We start from the raw sequence: 19,274 nt of genomic DNA, 5'->3' as shown, positions 1-19,274 counted from the left end.
AATAGTATATAGTACAAAGTAAATAGAAAGAAAGAGGCGACAGTGTGCTCTTTCGTCCTCTCACATTGGGGGTGAAGGAAAGACGCGTCTCCGAAGATGCGCAATGAGCAAAATAAAGAAGAAAAAAAAGTTTCCCTTCACGAATTTTTTTGCGGACGATCTATCGAACAAATTTTTGTTCTGAAAACGGCTACGGTATCAGGTGACCGAAGGGACTATAGATGCTCTCACTGGGACAACTTCGTAGCTTTTATGATTAAAAGTTAATTATTGAAAGTTAATTTGGACATTGCCTTAGGGGTTTGCTGGTGTCCTCTTAAGGAGTGCCCTTCAGCACATGCTATATTGCAACTGACTTCATCTAAAAAAAAGTGATATACAGGGTGTCCCAGAAAACGTGTCATTGAATTATAATAAAAAAACTACACCACCTAGAGTCATGCGGTCAATGGCATTTGTTCTTACTGGGTTTTTGCCACCTCCTCGTGTGAATGTCGTGTAACGTAAGCTTAATTATGTAAATTTTTGCGAGCTTAAGTCGGAAATTTGCCTAGTAAAGGTCACTTTTTTACCCCACCAATGTGAAGAGCGTGTCGAATTTAGTCAAATTAATGATAATTGACAGGAATATTCAGGAGCTATCCCATCGGAAAAAATAGCCGAACATCATGCTCTACGGAGGTCGCACAGAATAGCGCACGATGAATTTTTCAGCGCAATCTTTGTCAGTCCGACGAAAGGAGGTTGGAAACCCAGCCCTCCCCGACATCGCAGAAAGAGATAAAACAAGCACGGCTTATCACGGCCGACTTTCGCTGGGATAATGCTTTCCTTCTCCCAATTTTAGGAACTGTTACTTTTTCTACTATCACTCTGTAGGCTGGCTTCGGAACCTCCTTTCGTCGCACTGCGAGCGATTGCGCTCAAAAAGTCATCGCGCGCTATGGTCCGGTGCTCCGAAAAGCATGATATTCGGCTATTTTTTTCGATGGGATAGCTCGTAAATATCACTGTGAATTATCATGAATTTGAGTGAATTCGGCACGCTCTTCGTATTGGTGGGGTAAAAAAGTGACCTTTACTTGGCAAATTTCCGAATTCAGTTCGCAAATATTTACAAAATTAAACTTGGAGTACATGACATTCACCTTAGGAGGTGGCAAAAACCTAATAAGAACAAATGCTGTTGACCGCATTATTCTAAGTGGCGTAGTTTTTTTATTATAATTCAATGACACGTTTTCTGGGACACCCTGTATATATATATTTTAAATCAGTTCGCATTTAGCTGGGACACCCTGTATACGTATAGAGGTTAAGTTTTGTCATGGTGTCAAAGCTTACCAAAAAAGGAGGAAAACAAGAAACGGGGGAGGGGCGATACCGAAACGGAAACGTAACGGAAAACGAAAACGCCAACGGTGATAACGGAAACAGAAACAAGTATTGGCCAGTAACGGAGGGGGTAACGGAAACGAAAGAGATTCCGTTACCTTTCCCTGCGGAATTCGTCGGCTCAGTTTGTGTCTCATGTCGTGTGGCGTATGTCATATACGTCATGTCTGTGTGTTGTGTGGTGTGCAGTATGTGGTTTGGTGTCGTGTGGACTGTGGTGTGATCAAGGTATGAATTCTGTATGAGAAGCAATTAGAGGTAAGATGAATGTCTAACGCTAACAGATTGTCATCGCATTAATTACATTAATCGCCCTCAAATTTTTTATACCATGATGAACAAACATATATCTATCCAGCAGTGGTTTATTCAGAGTTTCACACCCCCTACACCCCAAATGTTTGGTGATATCCTCCGAACTTTTTTTGCTCGTGTGCATCCCCTACAGTGGGGCCTCTGTTATTTCAGATTTGGACAGATGTCGGCAATGATATATATATATATATATATAAATCTGTTACAGTGTAACGGTAATAATGGCCGCTCCGCCCATTTTGTTGCAATACTCCCCGAGCTTGCGATTTGGATAAACCATTGCTATCCGGTGATCGTGTCAATTGCGACATTTCATCAGCACAACAGTATACACACACTCGTACATAAAACATAAATAACCACGTACTGCAACACTCATTTACGATCTTCAACGACTTCCACTCTTGGGTACGTCGAGTCATGAGCGCGCACCTAGAACAGAACCCAAGAAATGACAAAATGGAAAAATGACTGAAACGACTAAACACTCCACGCAACGTTTCTTCATTTCAAACGTTGCTGAAACAACAACCATTACCGAATGACGTGCACGGTATGACACACCTTTTGCTGTTCAGGTATGCAAGCTATGGAACACAATATTATCAACAGGACACACGAGGTTCCTGTCGACCTCCCTGAGGACGAATGTCCGTTTCACGTTGAGCGGCTGTAGTAGACAATAATTTGATAAGGTTCAGTATTAGGTATCAGGCCCATCAAAGCAAGCTGCAGACGGAGCACCGAACCACGCGGTTGATGGCACGGCGTGGTCGTTCCCAGGATTCCAGTGACTCAGGATGGCTCATATTAGATTGCCGCTCGTCGTCCAAGGGTCCAGATGCCGTGGAAGGCAGCTCCTGTGTGTTGAAGGAAATAAGAGAGAAACGAAGTCGATCATAGTGCTAAGCGCCAACGAGAGGAGAATACAGTGTTTCTGTAACACGAACGCCTCCACACGCAGTGGTTGTTCCTGAACTTTCATAGCGTGAAATGTACACTATGTGGAGTGAGTATGTTGATATAGTTGGTCGCGGCTGTGCAACATAGGTCTGTTTACACACCCCATCTTCGTCGTTTGGGCCAGAGTTACTGGCGCTGCCTTGTGCTGACGGCGTGGCTGCCTTGATCGGCGGAGCACCGAGGAGCGGAGCCAGAGAGTTCTTGTGACTTGACTGCGGTCGGGATCCTTGAGTGGCTGGGGACCCGCTCAGAACGTGCGCCACCCTGTTGATGATCTCCTGGAAGCGAGCCTCCCAGTCAGCAAGACGTCCACTTCCACCATGTCCTCCAACGCCTGTACGTTACAAAATGAAATGAATTTTCTGTTCCATCGAATAGCCGTTCTCCTCATTTTCTTTGCATGACTGGCACGAACAGTATACTGTCACATTGGCTTTGCACAATACTGCACCTTACCGCACAGATCGACGTAAACCAGCGAACCCATGACTAAAGCCTGAGGTCCAGGTGGTGGCCAAGGAGTAGGTTCGACCATGATCGGTATAATGGGCTTGCGAAGTACGTCCGCTAAGCTCACCTCCCTCGCACACGACGGTGAGGCTGCGTATCGAGGAGTAAGGCAACATAACACGACCTGCAACAGAGGACGTATTGAAGTCACAAGGACTCGACCATTTCGTCGACGCTTGCCTTTGCCCTGCTTATCCCTTCGTAGATCTTCCCGTAAAGAGAATCACCCCCGCCCATCTGTCCCACGTCCATCCAGCAAGGGAATCCCGCAAATTCCAGGTGTTGCCGAATGCTTAGCACAGTTTCCTGGGCGTCCCACTGGTAGCTGATGAATACCGGCGGCACCAGTGTGTCTGGTTCTGCGTGAAAGGCATTTTGCCGCGAGCACGTAGGTTGAAAAGGAGGGGAATAATAATAACGGGGAAAGTGCATTTATGGATGTGTTTCGGTACAGCACCCCAGCTATCTGACGTCCATTCGCGATTAAACGAAAAGTTCGCTCCGTGACGTCGTTGAAATATGTTTGTTTGTAGGAGCATGTGGCTTCGAACAACTCTCCTGCGATCTCATTGGCTCAGAATCGACATATTTCCAGAGCTATTCGTACTTTCACGTGGCAGCCTGCTGCAGACCCGTAGGTATGGTGAGGAGCAAACGGGAGAATCTCCTCACAGGATGGTCACGTGTCGGCGTCCTCTCCCACACTTCTTCCTCACTGATATATACTCTGCAGCGGGACGCAAAGAACTCCCCAGCAGGAGCGCACCATGCCAGGCGCCAAAGGAACGCCCACATGCCCCCACACTGACGTCGCGCGAACGTTTTTCTGCGCGCGAATTTCAAACCGTAGGCAGCTCGAGTTGGCGAAAAGTTAAGCAGGGATCCGGTAAATCAGGGAATGCATTCGCTGATTTACCGGATCCCTGCTTAACTTTTCTCTGCGATTTATCTGCGATTTGACGCTTCATGGACGCTTATACCGTTAAAGAATGGAAGTTGATGAACAGGAACCACAGGTGGGATCTTGGACGCACACCGTCAGAATTCCATTTCTGTGGCCTCAGCTTTCTTCTACTGCCGTTCTTCAATCATATTATGCAACTAGTTATTGTAGATCGTAAGTGTTGTGTACTCGTCCTTCTGTGTTTTACCTGAGCTACTACGACGCCTAATTATTTCTGCAAAGCTGAGACGATACGTTCCAGTACACGCGCCCTGGATTACACCGCACTCTTGTAATTTACTTTTCTCTCTCTCTCTCTCACTTTGTGTGTGTCGGATATTTCCAACTTTGAGTGTTCGAACCACTGAACCTCCACCTGTGACCACTGAACCTCCAGTTGCCTTACCGATTTCACCCTGAATTATCTTGGCTATGTCCTGACGTCCCATTTGTTGCAAGCATGAAGCCAAGACATCCATGCAGTATCGTGTAGCACCATTGCTCTCCCTCCAATCTCTGAGCAAGGACACTCCAGGATTTGCTTCCTCCACAAAATGACACACTTCCTTGTCCGTGTAACCTGCCATCGTGAAGAAGAAGACATCGGTCCAAACATTCTGTTACAGACATAGAAATTATAAGGAGAGATGCTAAAAGAAAAGTTGGGAGAGAGCGAGAGAAATATGGGAAAGCAAAGGATTTGTAGGCGATGCCCTCCGTCAACGTCGATGTCCGGGAGCCGCCATGGTAGACAAGACCACGGCACTTTGCCACTGTGCCTCCGCATTCCTTGTGTCCAATCCAATCCAAGCCGTGTTTAATGCGTTAGCATTATAGTCCTCGGTACGCAAGGATCGCCGCGTAGTCTGTTTATAGCCACAGTGCGGCGCGCATGCGCGGTGAGTGAAAAGGGAAGAGAAAGGGAGAGGGCGCGTGGAGAGCGCGACGGCGACGGGGCGCGGGCAGCCGGCAGTGGAGCTGATGGTGGTCAACAGGTTCAGACGTGTCTGCGTGGGCGCGCCGGCTATGAAAGCTGTGCGGAGGTGCGGCGGTGACAGAAGTCTGACTGCGAGACTGCGCCGCCAAGCTGAATCGGAGGAAGCCCGAAAGGCTCGTTTGACTAAGTATGCTGTCTTGCGTTCGCGTTGTGTAGGGTCGTGTGAAGGGCTGTGTAGCGTTTGTGAAGGGGATTTCCCAAATGGTTTAGTGCTAACGCATTTCCGTCGGATCCACCTACTTATGGATCGACCATGATTTTTTTTGTCGGCTATCATCGCATCGCGTTCCCCAACGGAGCAGTGACGTCATCTGCGGAGTGCGCTGTTAGCCCCCTCAAGTGGCGACACGCCCGCAGCGTCCCCTGGTGGTGTACGCGACACAATGGCTAATCCTTCTACTCATCGGAGATAATCCGTCTATTGGGGACTGCATCGTAAACAACACCCTGAATTACTTCCCATTCCGTATATGGGGTATTCCCTTATATATATAAGGGGTATTCCGTATATAAGGGCCAGTAGAGACAAAACAAAAAGTGGCTCAGTTGTTGAGATGTCCCTCTTCGCCATCTTGGTTTCTAGGTATTACGAGATTTGTACGGTTGCAGATGACGCGCTAATGGCAAACACGTTCCTTTACCTAGCCTCTTAGCCAAGGCCATCCAATCCTTGCCAGTGGTGGCATTTTCAAGAAGCTTCGCGGCTTCACGTATCCAGTGGGGTTCCTCCCACTGAAACGTTCCATAGCGGTCGTCCCATTCAAAACTTGGCATCCCCATAGATAAAGGCGCTCGTTCAGCTTCCCAGGCGATGATGCTTGATGAGCGGCGTATCCCAGCACCTTTCCAAAGAGAGGTGAACATTAAACTATAAACGTCATCATGCAACCTGTAACCAGGGTAACTTACTGCACATACGCGACCCATATACTGTTGAATGAGGAAAATGGCGACGAACAAAGTCTGTATGGACCCTCCGGAAGTCACAATACACCAACTGTAAATGAAACAAAGACGTCGTCGAAAGCGCGCTGAGAATATTTCGAGGACCGGGGCGGGGGAGGGGGGGGGGGGTGTTCACACGAACGGGACATTCCTCAGAATACTCCAGCAGAAGATGTGAAAAAAACTTGATAGCTTTCTACTGCCACGTAAGCATTAACTGTGCGCTGCTGACTGCGACGAAAATCCTGCGGTGTCGAAAGATATTTCGTAGCAGACGACAGGAAAAGACGCAGACGGTGTCGTCTGTTAAGTTCGCTAAGCGCCACTTCCGATAGTCTGGCACTGTGCGAATGCTCAACATAACACGCGTCGGAGCTTCTGCGCAGTGAGCAGTTTTTTTTTTTTGCTTTTTACTCTGCTGGAATATTCTATGGAGGTGTCGCTCGTGTGAATGCACGGTTAGATGCGGTCATGTCAAAGTGGTTGCTGAGCGTACTACATACCTTCTTGAGCAGACACTCGTCTAGCGAAAGGAAATGAAGGCACGCTTGGTCTTGGCAGTCCCTTGCTCCGTGGCTCATGCAGTGAAGACCTTTACAAGGACACGTGACTAGCATTCGAAATGATAACCGGAAGTAGTAGGACTTTCGAAGTGCTTCCAGCTCACACTCCACGAGGTGCCGCACCTGAGCACCAACAGAAAAGCATGTGACGTGAGCATGGACAGCAGTTACACGGTTAGATTAACAGCATAGTTACATTAACCTCGCTCACTCTTTTTTCAATTCATTTTTTAGTAGAACAGTAAGTCGACCTTGTGTCTGACTGACCTCTCCTTTTTCTCTTCTTTTTGTTTTTTTCTTTTTTTTTTTTGAACAAACCTCTGCCCCCCTCCCAACCTAGCAAGCGCGTGTAGCTCTGACTTCTTCATTGTACGACCTTTTCTCCCTCATCTAGTGAGCTTGCTACGTTTTAAACAAATCTAAATTTCTATGGTTCCAATCTCGTCACCCGATGCTTGTCTCCGATTTCCTCCTCATAAGGTTCATTACACCAGATGGCTTGAGTCCTTCCCCCAGCCTTTCCTATGTACTTTATGCAAGGTTCTTTTTTCTTTTTTTCACCTACTCATCAGTCCTACACTGCATCACTGACGATATTGCAGGATGGATGGCACCCCAATCATGACGCGTTCATCCACAGCGTGTCTTTCCTTTGATCATTGTATGTATATTGTTGTGTCGATGCAAGGACGAGGAGAACCGGAGGAGGACCGGAACAGTCGTGGCATTCTGTTTCGGACATTAGTCCGGGACAGTTGTGTTTGATGTCAATAAAGACATAACAGTTTGGCGCAGTCAACTACAATGAACCTGCATCCCCCACGAGTATTTCTGCCTTCCCCTGGCAAACCGGCCATTTCCTGGGAGGAGTGGATATGCAGCCCTTCGCGACCTACATGGAAGCCTGCGGTGGAACGGGATATGCATCTACACGTAAGAAGTCTGTTTTACTGAACTGTCTTGGAGTGGAGGGACAACGGGTATTCCGTACTGTACCTGCTACGACAGTCTCCTCGACCGTCGATGAGACGGAAGACGTGTATGCTGCCGCGATGCAGAGCCTACAGCGCTTCTACTTGCCAGCCCTAAATAGAACGGTCGAACGATACCGGTTCCGTGCAAGAGCGCAACATCCAGGTGAATTAATTGATGAATTTGTTACGGCGCTGCGAACCCTTAGTACAAACTGCAAGTTTGAGGCCATGGCTGAAGACATGATTGGTGACCAGTTGGTGGAGAAGACATCGAGTCAGGCTGTCAGGGATCGCCTTCTACTAGAGCCAGACCTGACCTTGGACACTGCCCTGGCAATTGCAAAGCAAGTGGAGTAAGCGCAAAAAGAATCTGCTCTCCTGGCTGGTCAGCAACACCATGCTACCGTCTCAGCTGTAGCTCGCCATGAGAAGAAAACGTCGAATGCATGCTATAGATGTGGGTCGACGAAGCACTTGGCGAACAGTCCCAGTTGTCCTGCTAGGAACAAAACTTGCCGGTCATGTCAGAGGAAATGACACATCGAGTCAGTGTGCCGACAGAAGTCCTCTGTACAAGCAAACTCTACTGTCAAGGAGGTGTGCGTAGACGTCTATGCAACATCGACGTCCAACACAAAGTCAATTTTCTGTGAAATACAAGCTGCGTGCGTTCCTTTACGTCTTCTGGTCGACAGAGGCTCAGCGGTCTCCCTTTTACCTTCTAACGTCTACCATGAGAAATTCTCTCATCTGCCTCTTTACAAGTCAGGAGTCGCACTTAGAGACTACTCTAAAGCGGTCATCTAAACGGAAGGGGCATTCTCTGCTACAGTATGTTTCGGCGACAGGATTACCACTTGTACATTTCATGTGGTGAGCAAAGGTGTTGCCATTGCTGGCATGGATATGTTGCGCGCCTTGGAATCGCCATTGTACCTGCTCAGCAGCTCTGCCGGAAAGTGTCGGCGACACCTGCAGCACAGGTACCTCCGTGCCTGACGAAATACCCTACTCTTTTCTCCGAGGAATTGGGACTAGCGAAGGGTTACAGACACAAAGTAACGATGAGGACATCGGTGGAACCAGTACAGCAAAAACTTCGCCAAATCGCATGAAATCCAAACTCGACGTAGCTGGATTCTCGAATCTGGACAAAGATATTCAGATGGAAATGGCTTCGCTACGTGAGCGTATCAAGTAGTACCAGGAAAAGGCTAAAGCCTATTTCGACGAACGCCATCGGATGAGGACTCCCATTCCAGGCGGGAGACTATGTACTGGTTCGTTTACCAGGTCACCGTCTGAAAGGATCCCCGGCGTATGATCCGCCCATCGCCATCCAAGAGAAAGTGGGACCCAGCACGTTTGTCTTGGCGGATGCGACAGTGCGGAACGCGTCCAGACTAGCTGCCTCCGCAGTTGGACAACAGCCGGCCAGCTCAGCGTTACCTCCCCAAACAAGCGTCACCCTTAGGCGTTCGGAAAGGACACGGAAACCACCAGATCGCTTCCAACCATAATGCCGCTTTTCAGAGGGGGAGTGTTGTGTCGATGCAAGGACGAGGAGAACGAGACAGAAGTGGCTGTCGCAGAGCGGACCGGAACATTCGTGGCATTCTGTTTCGGGCATTAGTCCAGGACAGTTGTGTTTGATGTCAATAAAGATATAACATATATCACAGAACATAACCGCGTACCTTCTCACATATAGTCGGTTGAGGAATGTTTCCCATCCACTCTTCCACGACTGGAGTCCTTTGTATGACCACCTATGTAAAGAACGGATATCCATTGGAGCCTATACAGGGACGAACTTTCCTGTTGTTTTTACCTGAATTCGGTCTCTGTTCTCAGCCGGGATGGTTCTATGCAGTCGGAGCAACAGGTCGTGGTCTCTGTCGAGTGGGAAAACAGCGAGATCTTTGAAGAGACTGGCTTCTCTCCAATCGCACCAGTGCAGAAGACGCGCTACCAGTCTCGAAAAGAGGCCAACTGATGGAAGATTACAAAAGCCTAGTTATACCAAATTGCACGTCACTCACTAGTGCTTTTTTCTACACTATGAGTAATATGTTCGTGCCTCACCAGGTAGAAGGCCGGAAAAGTCAACGAAGAACACTAGAGCATCGCTAGAAGGCAAGTTCCCACATTCAAATCCGATGACTCGGGGAGACGTGGCAAGCCAGGGAACAGCGCAGATGGCATCGTCGTTGGCCTCCTGAATGAAAGGAATCCATAGTTTTACGTCTAGGTTGAAATCTGGCTGTGTTATGTTCGTGTTTCCTCTGAGTTTACTTTAGATACTTCAAGACAAACGTCGGCACAGTCAGACAGACTGCAGACAGACAGCACATTAATAGAACGGCACGATCAACTAACCAACCGACGAACCATAGCGATCAGGTCATAAATGGTGCATCGCACAGATCCACCTTCGCCTTGTTGCATTGGCTAAAAGTCGTCTACGATGATCAAACGTCTACTCTGGCTGTGTTCTGGCTGTGATGTGCTCGTATTTCTTCTGCGAAGGCGTTACACACACCGGTTGAGAACCAGTGTTCTCTCACAATCAAAAACAGGTTTTGTGCTTCGTTTTCCTATGTTGCACTGATATGTCGATGTTTCCCCGGCAGCTTTGGAGCAGCTTTGGAATTTCCCCATTCATTATCATTAACTTATTTGTTGTTGTTGTTTGGAGCAGAGCACGCGCACACAAATGAAACGTTACTTACGATTGGAGTTCCGTCGAAGTGTGCTATGAGGACATCTAAACTGTCCATGGTAGCGATGAGCATTTCAACTTGTGCAGGTGACCCGCTCCACAGCGTCTGAAGCTGCCTGTAGCTGATGTGGTATTCACTGAGAGGCTTGTGGTCGATGTCCACCGTTGAAGCACCAGTATTGTGTACCTTCTGCGAAAAATCGTGTTGCTTTGTATACTCGAACATCCGCCATTCCTGTATAATACAGGTCTACGACCGGTCTTGTTTACCAGCTTGCGTGCGAAACATTATTTATTCAGGAGGACAGCATGAAACAAGATGACAAAAAATTGACTACATAGCACTCTCCATAAAATAAACGGCTGAAAATAAACAATGAAACAATATGGCACAAAACAGACGGGCGATGGCATAAATTGAAGACACGAGGTCCAGTGCCTAGAATCAATGCCTTTCTTTCTCGCGAACAGGAACCAACACGCCAAACCGGTAAGAACTATGCATACCTGTAATGTCCTCCACGAGAGCAGCCTGTAGAGGGAGTCAATGTACCATTGCGGTCGAAGCACCACAGTACCATCCCAGCGGTTCTCAAGACACCCAGGCTGCAAGGCACCGATACACAACACTTTACCCTGTTGATGCAAAAAGTCCAGCAAAGACCTGAAGTTCTCTTCGGAGTCTATACGCTCCTGGCGTGCTAGCTCTTCCAGTTGATAGAGTCCAGCAAAGTACACTCCATTGTCCAGTAACCTGCGTAAGGCACGTTCGAAGGCCAGCCATCGGACAGGGACGTCTGTACCGACGCTGTCCATGCGAGATGCGACGCGTTCGACCTTCCGTCGGAGAGCTTCCAGGACATCGTCTACTGTTTCGCTGCCCTTATTGTCGTCTGCTCCTGCTCGTCCACTTTGAGCCGTCCTGCTATTGCAGTCCACGGAAAAATACATCGGGAGCACGTGACGTCCGTACAACTTGTTATGGAGGCTCTCTCGGATTTTGCTGAATTTCTCCGAAATCTGGAACGATGGTAGCATTATGAGCGAGCTCTATGAAGAGGCAAGTATGAGGAACATCCCTAGATAAGCGTGTCATTCGGGGCGTGCTTTTTATTTTTATTTTATTTTATTTTTTTGCTCTGCGTCTTTAATTGAAGTGCCACAACGGACTAAAATATATGTATTAATTTAGTTTATTTGGTACAATAAATCAACCTCGCACAAAGTATAAGCACGCAAAACATAAATGCAGTCAGTGAGCATTACGCGCTTCCACCAATTTTCGAAAGAAAAAAAAAAGCGAAACTTTATAGTTTTGAATTCTCCAAGAGTAGATGACGTCATTGGGAGCTGTAGCGCCTGTTTCCTACCAATGGCGCGCGCACCTTCCAGGTCTCCGCTCTCCGCCTCCACGTTGGATGACCACTAAACATATGTGGCGAGGATAGGGTAATGGACGTTCGAGGAGCAATGTTACCAGGCGCACGACAGGCTGGGCACCTTAGTCCGTAGTGACACTTTAAAGACACTTACAGACATAGCGGCTTTCAATAAATTTCGAGCCTGGAGGTATGTATAAGGAACTTGCATAATGTACGAACTAATCATACAGCGTCATTGCGACGTTTAACGTCGTCATCCAGGTCGTCCCTGTGGGTCCCCACAAGGATGACACTTGGGAGAAGCTGGGAGACGTCGGTATCAGGATCATCCTTGGTTTCGACGGCATGATCTTGCTGCAGACGCGAGGCGGACACGTGTACCAATGTCAGCCATTGATGAATGTAGTCCAGGGTAGACAAGCATTCGTTGTGCTCCATCTGCACGGTATTCACTACGGTGTTCATCGTGAACGTGAACGTTTCGACTAAAGCGTGTCTGGTTGAGTCAGACTATGGTAAACACAAAACTCCAACCACGGCTCAAGAAGAGAGTACCTGGCGTTCTGGAGTCGACTCAGCTACTTCTTCAGGGGTTACCTTAGTGAGCACCGGTAACATATTGTGAGCGGACACAATGAACCACAATAGCAAAAAAAAAAAAAAAAAAAAAAAAAAAACTGCTACCAGCAGTGGCCACTGCAGTCACCCCTGATGGAGGAGCCGAGTCTGCTCAAAAACGTCGGATAACCTCTTCGTGAACCCTACTTGGAGATTTGTGTTTACCATTACGATAAAGCCAATTCAGTGGCGTCGGCTTACGGTGTCAGTGTCTTCGGATAACTTGAGGGGTTCCGACAGGTCTTTGCTAAGGTCGTAAACGAGAAGGTAAATTCCTTGAGGAGAGAAAAAGTTCTGCACAAAGGAAACAACATTACGGGGCGTTTCAGGACGACGTCCGCATTGGTGAGCACCATTTTAGTGTACCTATACCTGATGAATCATGAAGTGTTGGGGCGAACCATCAAAATCCCAAATCATGAACGTCATCTGGGCATTGGGCGATGCAGAACAAGTAAGCGGAACAGCTTTCTCAGTTTCTCTGACATCTAGGTCCTGCTTATTCTCGGTGTCCCGAAGCATCTTCTCGACCATTTCAACAACGCCGTATGGAAGGTCTTGAGGAATGCCTTCCATGAAGTCTTTGTGCTGAGACTGTGTGAAGACACATGCAGCGTTACACGGTATCTCCACTCATAAAGCACTGCAGCCCCCTATACGCGTGACTGTGCATTACTGACTTGACAACGGCAATGCTGGCGCTGCGACCAGACTGTGCCTCTGGTGGGCAAGTTACTCTTGGGTTATTAGCATGTATTGAGCATTTAATGAAAACACTCATGTTTTTCTGTATCTTGTTTTAGGCGTGTTATTGTGGCCAGTATCCCGCTGAGAACCAGAGCCACAGTGGGGTTCGGGAGCATCTGATGGCGTTGGCATACTTTCAAGGCACTATCAGTCTATTCTACGCACATGCAACGCGACTTATTATGATGATGAGAAATATCTCATGTCCCGACAAACACACAGTAAAACACATGTGCTGCTTATCTTCTGCTGAAGTAATCCACCTCCTCGTCCCGGACATACAACCTTGAACAATAGTCTTCAATATCACACTGTGATAAGGCCCTAAAGAAGCGATAAAAATGGAGAACAAGACGAAGAATAAAAAACACCAAGTTCGAAAGTCCCGAAACTCGCAGTGTCCTCCAGCTGAAACTCGAAGAACCACCCTCCACAAAAGAAAGAAAACCAAAGGGTAGTACTCAACCAGTAGTGCTTGCAGAACTTACTCCATTGCTCTTGGAAGTGTTGGCGTGCTGACTTCGATTTCCGCTGCTTGTCCTGGTGTCGTTGGCGTGGTTCCTGTTGCGAAGCCCTTGACTCTTTACAGACCCCCTTGACTGTGCTAACCTCTTTTTTTCTTCCTGGTGCTGCCGTTTACGCTGCTGGAGCGTCATTTCCCGGACGACATTGATGGCCACAGCTTTGTGGTACTCTTCCTCACTGACGTGAGACACCTCTTCCATAACTGAAATAAATTAAGCAGCAGCAGGCCTACTAGGACCATCGAACTCGAGAGGTACAACACAGGAAAACTCTCGGCTTAGTATAATGACCCATGCTAAGATTTCTTCTCTGGTGCACATGTTATGTTGTATAGGTCCCAATAGACCTCTCCCTGCTTGTAAACAAATGACGTCATAGTGTTCGACAGCGCCACCAATTTGGTAGAGTTGAACTATAGGGGCTAGGGGAACTAGCTAGGAGCGAACAAGGTCGCGCCCAAAAGCCACGGTCTTGAAGGGATTAGATAGTCACTGAAAGGGACGCGACCTTGGCTCCTACTTTTCTTTCAGTATAGGAGGCACCGAACAAGTGCCCATTCGTGGGACCCAGCCCTCCCCTTCCGATTTGTTTCGGTTTCAGTCCGTCTACCAACGTCATGATAACGTTTCTCGGGTAGAGGTCTATAGAGACAGTGCGCGTTAGACGCTTCAGGCTTACTTTGTGCAGTGTCTTCGTACTCCCTGTCAGGGATCTCCTGCAAGGATTCAGGAGCAATGGGAGTCCAAGGCGCTCCATCGCCTTTTTCTGACGTCCTGCAGTCATGGACGGCATCGATGCCCCAGTGAGGTAGGCTGGTGTCTTCCCCGCTTTAAAGTAATCAATCAATCAATTTATTTTTATTCATTCATTAATGATGGCGCTCTGTGCTTACTGTCGTCTTGTCTAAACGGGGCTTACTTGAGGTCATTGAGCAGCGTCCGTTTTAAAGTTGTCTTCCCAGCACCAGGACAACCAATGATGTACAGTCGCGTCCTATACAGAGGCACGCTGCCATCGTTACAGGCTGTCCTGTACGCACGCACGGCATCCGGGCCTCTTGCAATCACCTCAGCAGGAGCTGTACTAGCTGCGTAAAATGCGTGCCGTTTGCGGCATTAATGTTAATTTAGTCATTCATCAACAGCTCCCTGCTGCATACGATGCACGTGCTTCAGTGACGAGACAAGAACTGACACTAACCAGAGGGTACGAATTTGGCAGAGATGCTTGTGCCGAATAGGTCTAGTATAAGCCAGAGCCGCTCCTTGGTTGGTAGACACGAAAGAAGTGCTCCTTTGTACTCGTTGTCAACAAATAGTTGAAGGTAACCCTGTGTGTTTACGTAAAATGTCAACCTGAAAACGAAAGCATCTGTTGAATGGCACCATCTATAGAAGAAAATTGTTCTTCTGTTGGAACGTATGCTGGGGGGGAACTAGCGATACTGAAAAGTTTCGTGTGTCACACTAGGCTTTCGTAAGAGTAAGTTTAATACCGACGACGTCAATGAAAGTCTCATACGTTACGTGTCATACAAAAAATACGTAGAACACGTAAAACGTATCCCAAAGGAAGCTAGGTTTGCCTCTTCAACTATACCTGTGTAAGATTTCACTGGACCTGTGCCAGTTCGCACGAACCTTGAGGACACTCTTCAGTGCCAATAACTTTAGCAGTGCTTTACGCGCGAACTGCGTTGAGGACCGTATACTATGCGGAAGAAGTACTACCGAAACTTTTGAGGACACTATAGAGAAATTTCCTCAATGTTCGTTCAATAGGGCTCTGCATGGTGTCTTTTTCGTTACGTCTGCGCCCTTTGAACCAGAGGTAGCTCCGCCTGGCGCACAAACCAGGTCATTATCAAAATATTTTGCTTTTTTATATTAGGTTTTCCCCAATAACCTCCTTCTTACTTTGACCCGTGCGTGGCCCAGCATTCTGGCAGAGATCTAACCCAGAACCCTTGTCGAGCAGTAAGATCCGGATAGGCGTGCTTGGGTACGGGCCCGAGCGTAGTTGGGTCCTGTAGCATGACGCCCAGTCGCAGGGCACCGGTCCATGTCTCGTTTGCACCCAGAAGTAGCGTGACCTTTGATCCAACGGCCAGAGGTTTGGAGCTGAAAGCCAAGCCGTCACAGAATGACGTAGTCCGAGTGGCCCGCTTGCCGCCTTCGTCGAGAAGTACGTTGCCGCCATGAACGTTGTGGAAACGCATGGTCTACGAGGCGACCTGCCAGAGTAGGAACAGAAGTTTGTGCCCTTTCCAGGGATTTTCCCAACACCCACAGACACATACCCCTAATGCCCCCCAAATATCTTGAAACACTTCCCAAAATGCCTGCCATACAGGCTCAAAAAGCAGGAAAAGCAGCAAATATGGGTGTCACACCCCCGCCTCCCTACGAGCAGTGGCGTCACTATAGGGGGTGCGGGGGTGAGGTCCGCACCGGGTGATGCGACGGAAGGGGGTGACGCGCCGCGCCAGTACCTCTCATTCTCTGCGGCGACAGGAAGAGCCCTCTGCGAGCGCGTGTTTTTTTTTTTTTTTTTCTGGCTGTGGTATATTATTATAGAGAGTTTTAGTACGTCCTACGCTATCGCCTTTGCGTACGTAAGGAATAGCGTTGGTGCTTCTGCGCACGCGCAAAAGAGCTTCGCGCAGTGCGCAGAACCACCATGCTATCCCTTACGTACGCAAAGGCGGTAGCGTACGATACAGCGTACATATAGCGTACATCGTACGATGTTGTCTTTTGCGTACGTAAGGGATAGCGTGGTGGTTCTGCGCACTGCGCGAAGCTCTCTTTATGTTTTGCGCGTGCGCAGAAGCACCAACGCTATCCCTTACGTACGCAAAGGCGATAGCGTACGATGTACGAGGGTGGTTCCATAACTTTCCGGCCCGAGGTAGAAAATGCGCGCGAATTTGAAAATGCGGTTAAGGACGCGTGGCGCCATCTGTTGGAGGGCCGGAGCGCCACCCTCAACCCTCTCCAAGCTTTTGTCGGTTGGAGAGCGGCATTTCAAACAGCCACTCTTCAGTTAAAATGGAAAAAATCGAGTACCGCGCTGTGATAAAATTCTTGACAAAAGAGGGACTTTCGCCTAAAGAAATTAAAGCGCGACTGGACAACGTGTACAGGGAAGCCTCTCCGTCGTACACAACGGTAAAAGACTGGGCTAAGCAGTTTCGAATGGGGCGAGAGTCCGTTGAAGATGATCCACGCGATGGTCGTCCAGTGGAAGTGGTGAAGTGGTGACACAAGAAAATTTGTCTCTTGTCGAGGAGGAAGTGCTGAGCGACAGGCGTCTGAAGGTGAAGGAAATCTCAGAAAGGCTGGGGCTTTCCAAAACAACCTTTTTTCGCATCATCGGTGAGGGCCTTCACATGAAAAAGGTCAGTGCGAGGTGGGTGCCACGACTTCTGTCGTCAGTTCAAAAGCAACAGCGCGTCGTCTGTGCCAAAGAGTTTTTGGAGCTCTGTCAAGAGAACGAAGAAGAAATATTGAAGTCAATTGTCACATGGGGATGAGACTAGGGTGCTCTACTATGATCCTCTTTCGAAAAAGGAGTCGATGGAATGGCGTAAACCAGGAGAAGCACCCCCAAGAAAAGCCAAGGTCACACAATCCACAAAGAAGATCATGGCAACAATATTTTGGGATTGTCACGGGATCCTCCTCATCGACTTCAAAAAGAGGAACACCACAGTGAATACGACTTATTATGCTTCACTCCTGCACCGACTGCGAGACGCCATCAAGGAAAAGAGGCGCGGCAGGTTGAGTCGAGGTGTCCGGTTGCTCCAGGACAATGCCCCTGTCCGCACGGCTTCTGTTGCCAAGGCTGCACTGAAGGAGTGCGGCTTCGAAGAAATCCACCACCCACCCTACAGTCCAGACTTGGCACCGAGCGACTACTTCCTGATCTCAGAGGATGGAGATTTCAAAACGATAGTGAGGTGCAAGAGGCAGTTTTCCAGCATTTTGCGGACAAAACTTCGGACTATTTTTTCAAGGGTATAAGAATGCTGGTTGAAAGGTGTCAAAGTGCATCGAAGTTAAGGGTGACTATGTCGAAAAGTGATACACTTGTTTCGTCTCTATGACTATTAAAAAATGGTCGGGCCGGAAACTTATGGAACCACCCTCGTATGTGGAACATTTGTCACGTGGGCTGCTATCAAATTGTTATTTAACGCAAATTGAATTTCATGGATTGCGCTACCTAGTGTATTGTAGCAGCTGGTTTCAAGAAGCGGTGGGAGGAAACGGCTTCCCTCTCACTGTTGTTTCAGATAACTGCGGCGTTGTAACCTTGCTGTCGTTATCAACGGGACGCATCGGAAAGGAGACTGAAGGGCCGGGTCCAAGTCCTTCCCGGGCCGCTTCTGGACGGAGGCCTGAGTGCGGCTCAGCAGTTACGCTTCTCGGAGTATGGACCCGTCTTCGCACATTTTCCCGCCTGCTGCCATTCCCGCCTCATTCAGGTGGAAAAAAGAAAAAAAGAACTAAAAGAAAGTGATACCTTAGCTTGGAACATTTCAAATTTGATTAAGAAATTAAATTTCTTTCAGATAACATTGATAAAAAAATGACTTGTAGTGCGCGGTAAACGTTCGCTGAAGATCAATACTGCTGACCCCTTAGTTAATAATTTTGTTTAAATAAATAATTTGTTTACTTTTGTGATTTTTAACAGATTCTTTTTTTTTTTAGGTGAAGCATCCTGTATGTCTACAACAAGTGGCATTGTTTGATCCAACTTGAACCCAAAGGTGTTTACGTCAGCAGTTTCGATGACAAAGTCCAGAGGACAACTACTTGCAGCAAACAGTGCACGCGGACGACAGGTATAACTACCGTAACAGATCATTGTTCATCAATCTATAGCAACCGGTAAACAATACAAGTACCAATTGAGTGCATTTGTTGCTATATGCTTAAATGTCAGCGTAGCCGCCCTGTTCCTCTGGCACAATTAGGTCATTGTTCCACGCTGATTTTCTGTCAGAATCAATATCCATTGAATTTGGAATAAAGATGAAATTCGCACTCCGAAATGAACTACCCTACAACCGAAAAATAATTCATCCTTGAGCGATACTTGTAGCATTTCTTGACTGGCACCCGTCAAGAAAATCCTGAATACTTAGTGGGTTTCGTAGATCAACAACACAATCCGAACATTATGTGGTTAGCGCACCACTGCGGTCTCTCATGTCCTCCAAATTATTCTTATAGCTGAATCGGCGAAAACTGAATGTGTTCACCTGTGTCCAGTCCATCCAAGTGTTGTAGTTTATCTCGAACACCACTTTCACATTCCCCATTGCACACGTGGAATGAAGAAGAAAAACAAGAAGAAAAACAGTCTAGGTTACTAGATTCTCTCTGTATCGGAGATATCACCATGGCAACCATTGGCGGCTTCACCACGCTTGCTAGTGAGGCCGAGCGTATCTGAAGGAGTTGTGGAAACTAGCAACAAAAACTCAGTAGCATTTATTCGGTGGTAAAATGCAGCTCTTCTATGGCGAGCTTGATGAGGTGGATTTTCTCGCACAACTTTGGGCATATTTTTACAGGAAGCGCAATGTAACTGCTACTTTTACAAGTGAAACCTAATCGCAAGTTGATCATAAATGCTACGAGGCTGTCATTGCGATAAAC

The 19,274-nt window shown here is 47.7% G+C and overlaps 1 protein-coding gene across 1 annotated transcript; it reads right to left on the bottom strand.

The window, feature by feature from the left end:
- Nucleotides 1–1,993: 1,993 nt before the first annotated feature.
- On the bottom strand, nt 1,994–18,926 carry LOC135390582 (uncharacterized). The gene is made up of 22 exons (XM_064620322.1): nt 18,875–18,926; nt 15,516–15,832; nt 14,800–14,954; nt 14,518–14,686; nt 14,278–14,426; nt 13,563–13,801; nt 12,700–12,921; nt 12,529–12,621; nt 11,938–12,147; nt 10,835–11,347; nt 10,338–10,517; nt 9,691–9,823; nt 9,437–9,597; nt 9,303–9,374; nt 6,572–6,754; nt 6,033–6,120; nt 5,765–5,965; nt 4,533–4,706; nt 3,364–3,542; nt 3,130–3,307; nt 2,775–3,007; nt 1,994–2,570 (listed from the first exon to the last, which is right to left on the bottom strand). Exons 2-22 carry the CDS (start codon nt 15,815–15,817, stop codon nt 2,430–2,432), a joined length of 3,975 nt encoding a protein of 1,324 aa, XP_064476392.1. The 5' UTR covers nt 15,818–15,832; nt 18,875–18,926; the 3' UTR covers nt 1,994–2,429.
- Nucleotides 18,927–19,274: the final 348 nt, after the last annotated feature.

The sequence above is a fragment of the Ornithodoros turicata genome, chromosome 4 (genome assembly GCF_037126465.1).
Source record: "Ornithodoros turicata isolate Travis chromosome 4, ASM3712646v1, whole genome shotgun sequence".
NCBI classification, from domain to species: Eukaryota; Metazoa; Arthropoda; class Arachnida; order Ixodida; family Argasidae; genus Ornithodoros; species Ornithodoros turicata.
This window is presented reverse-complemented; position numbering and strand designations above follow the sequence as displayed.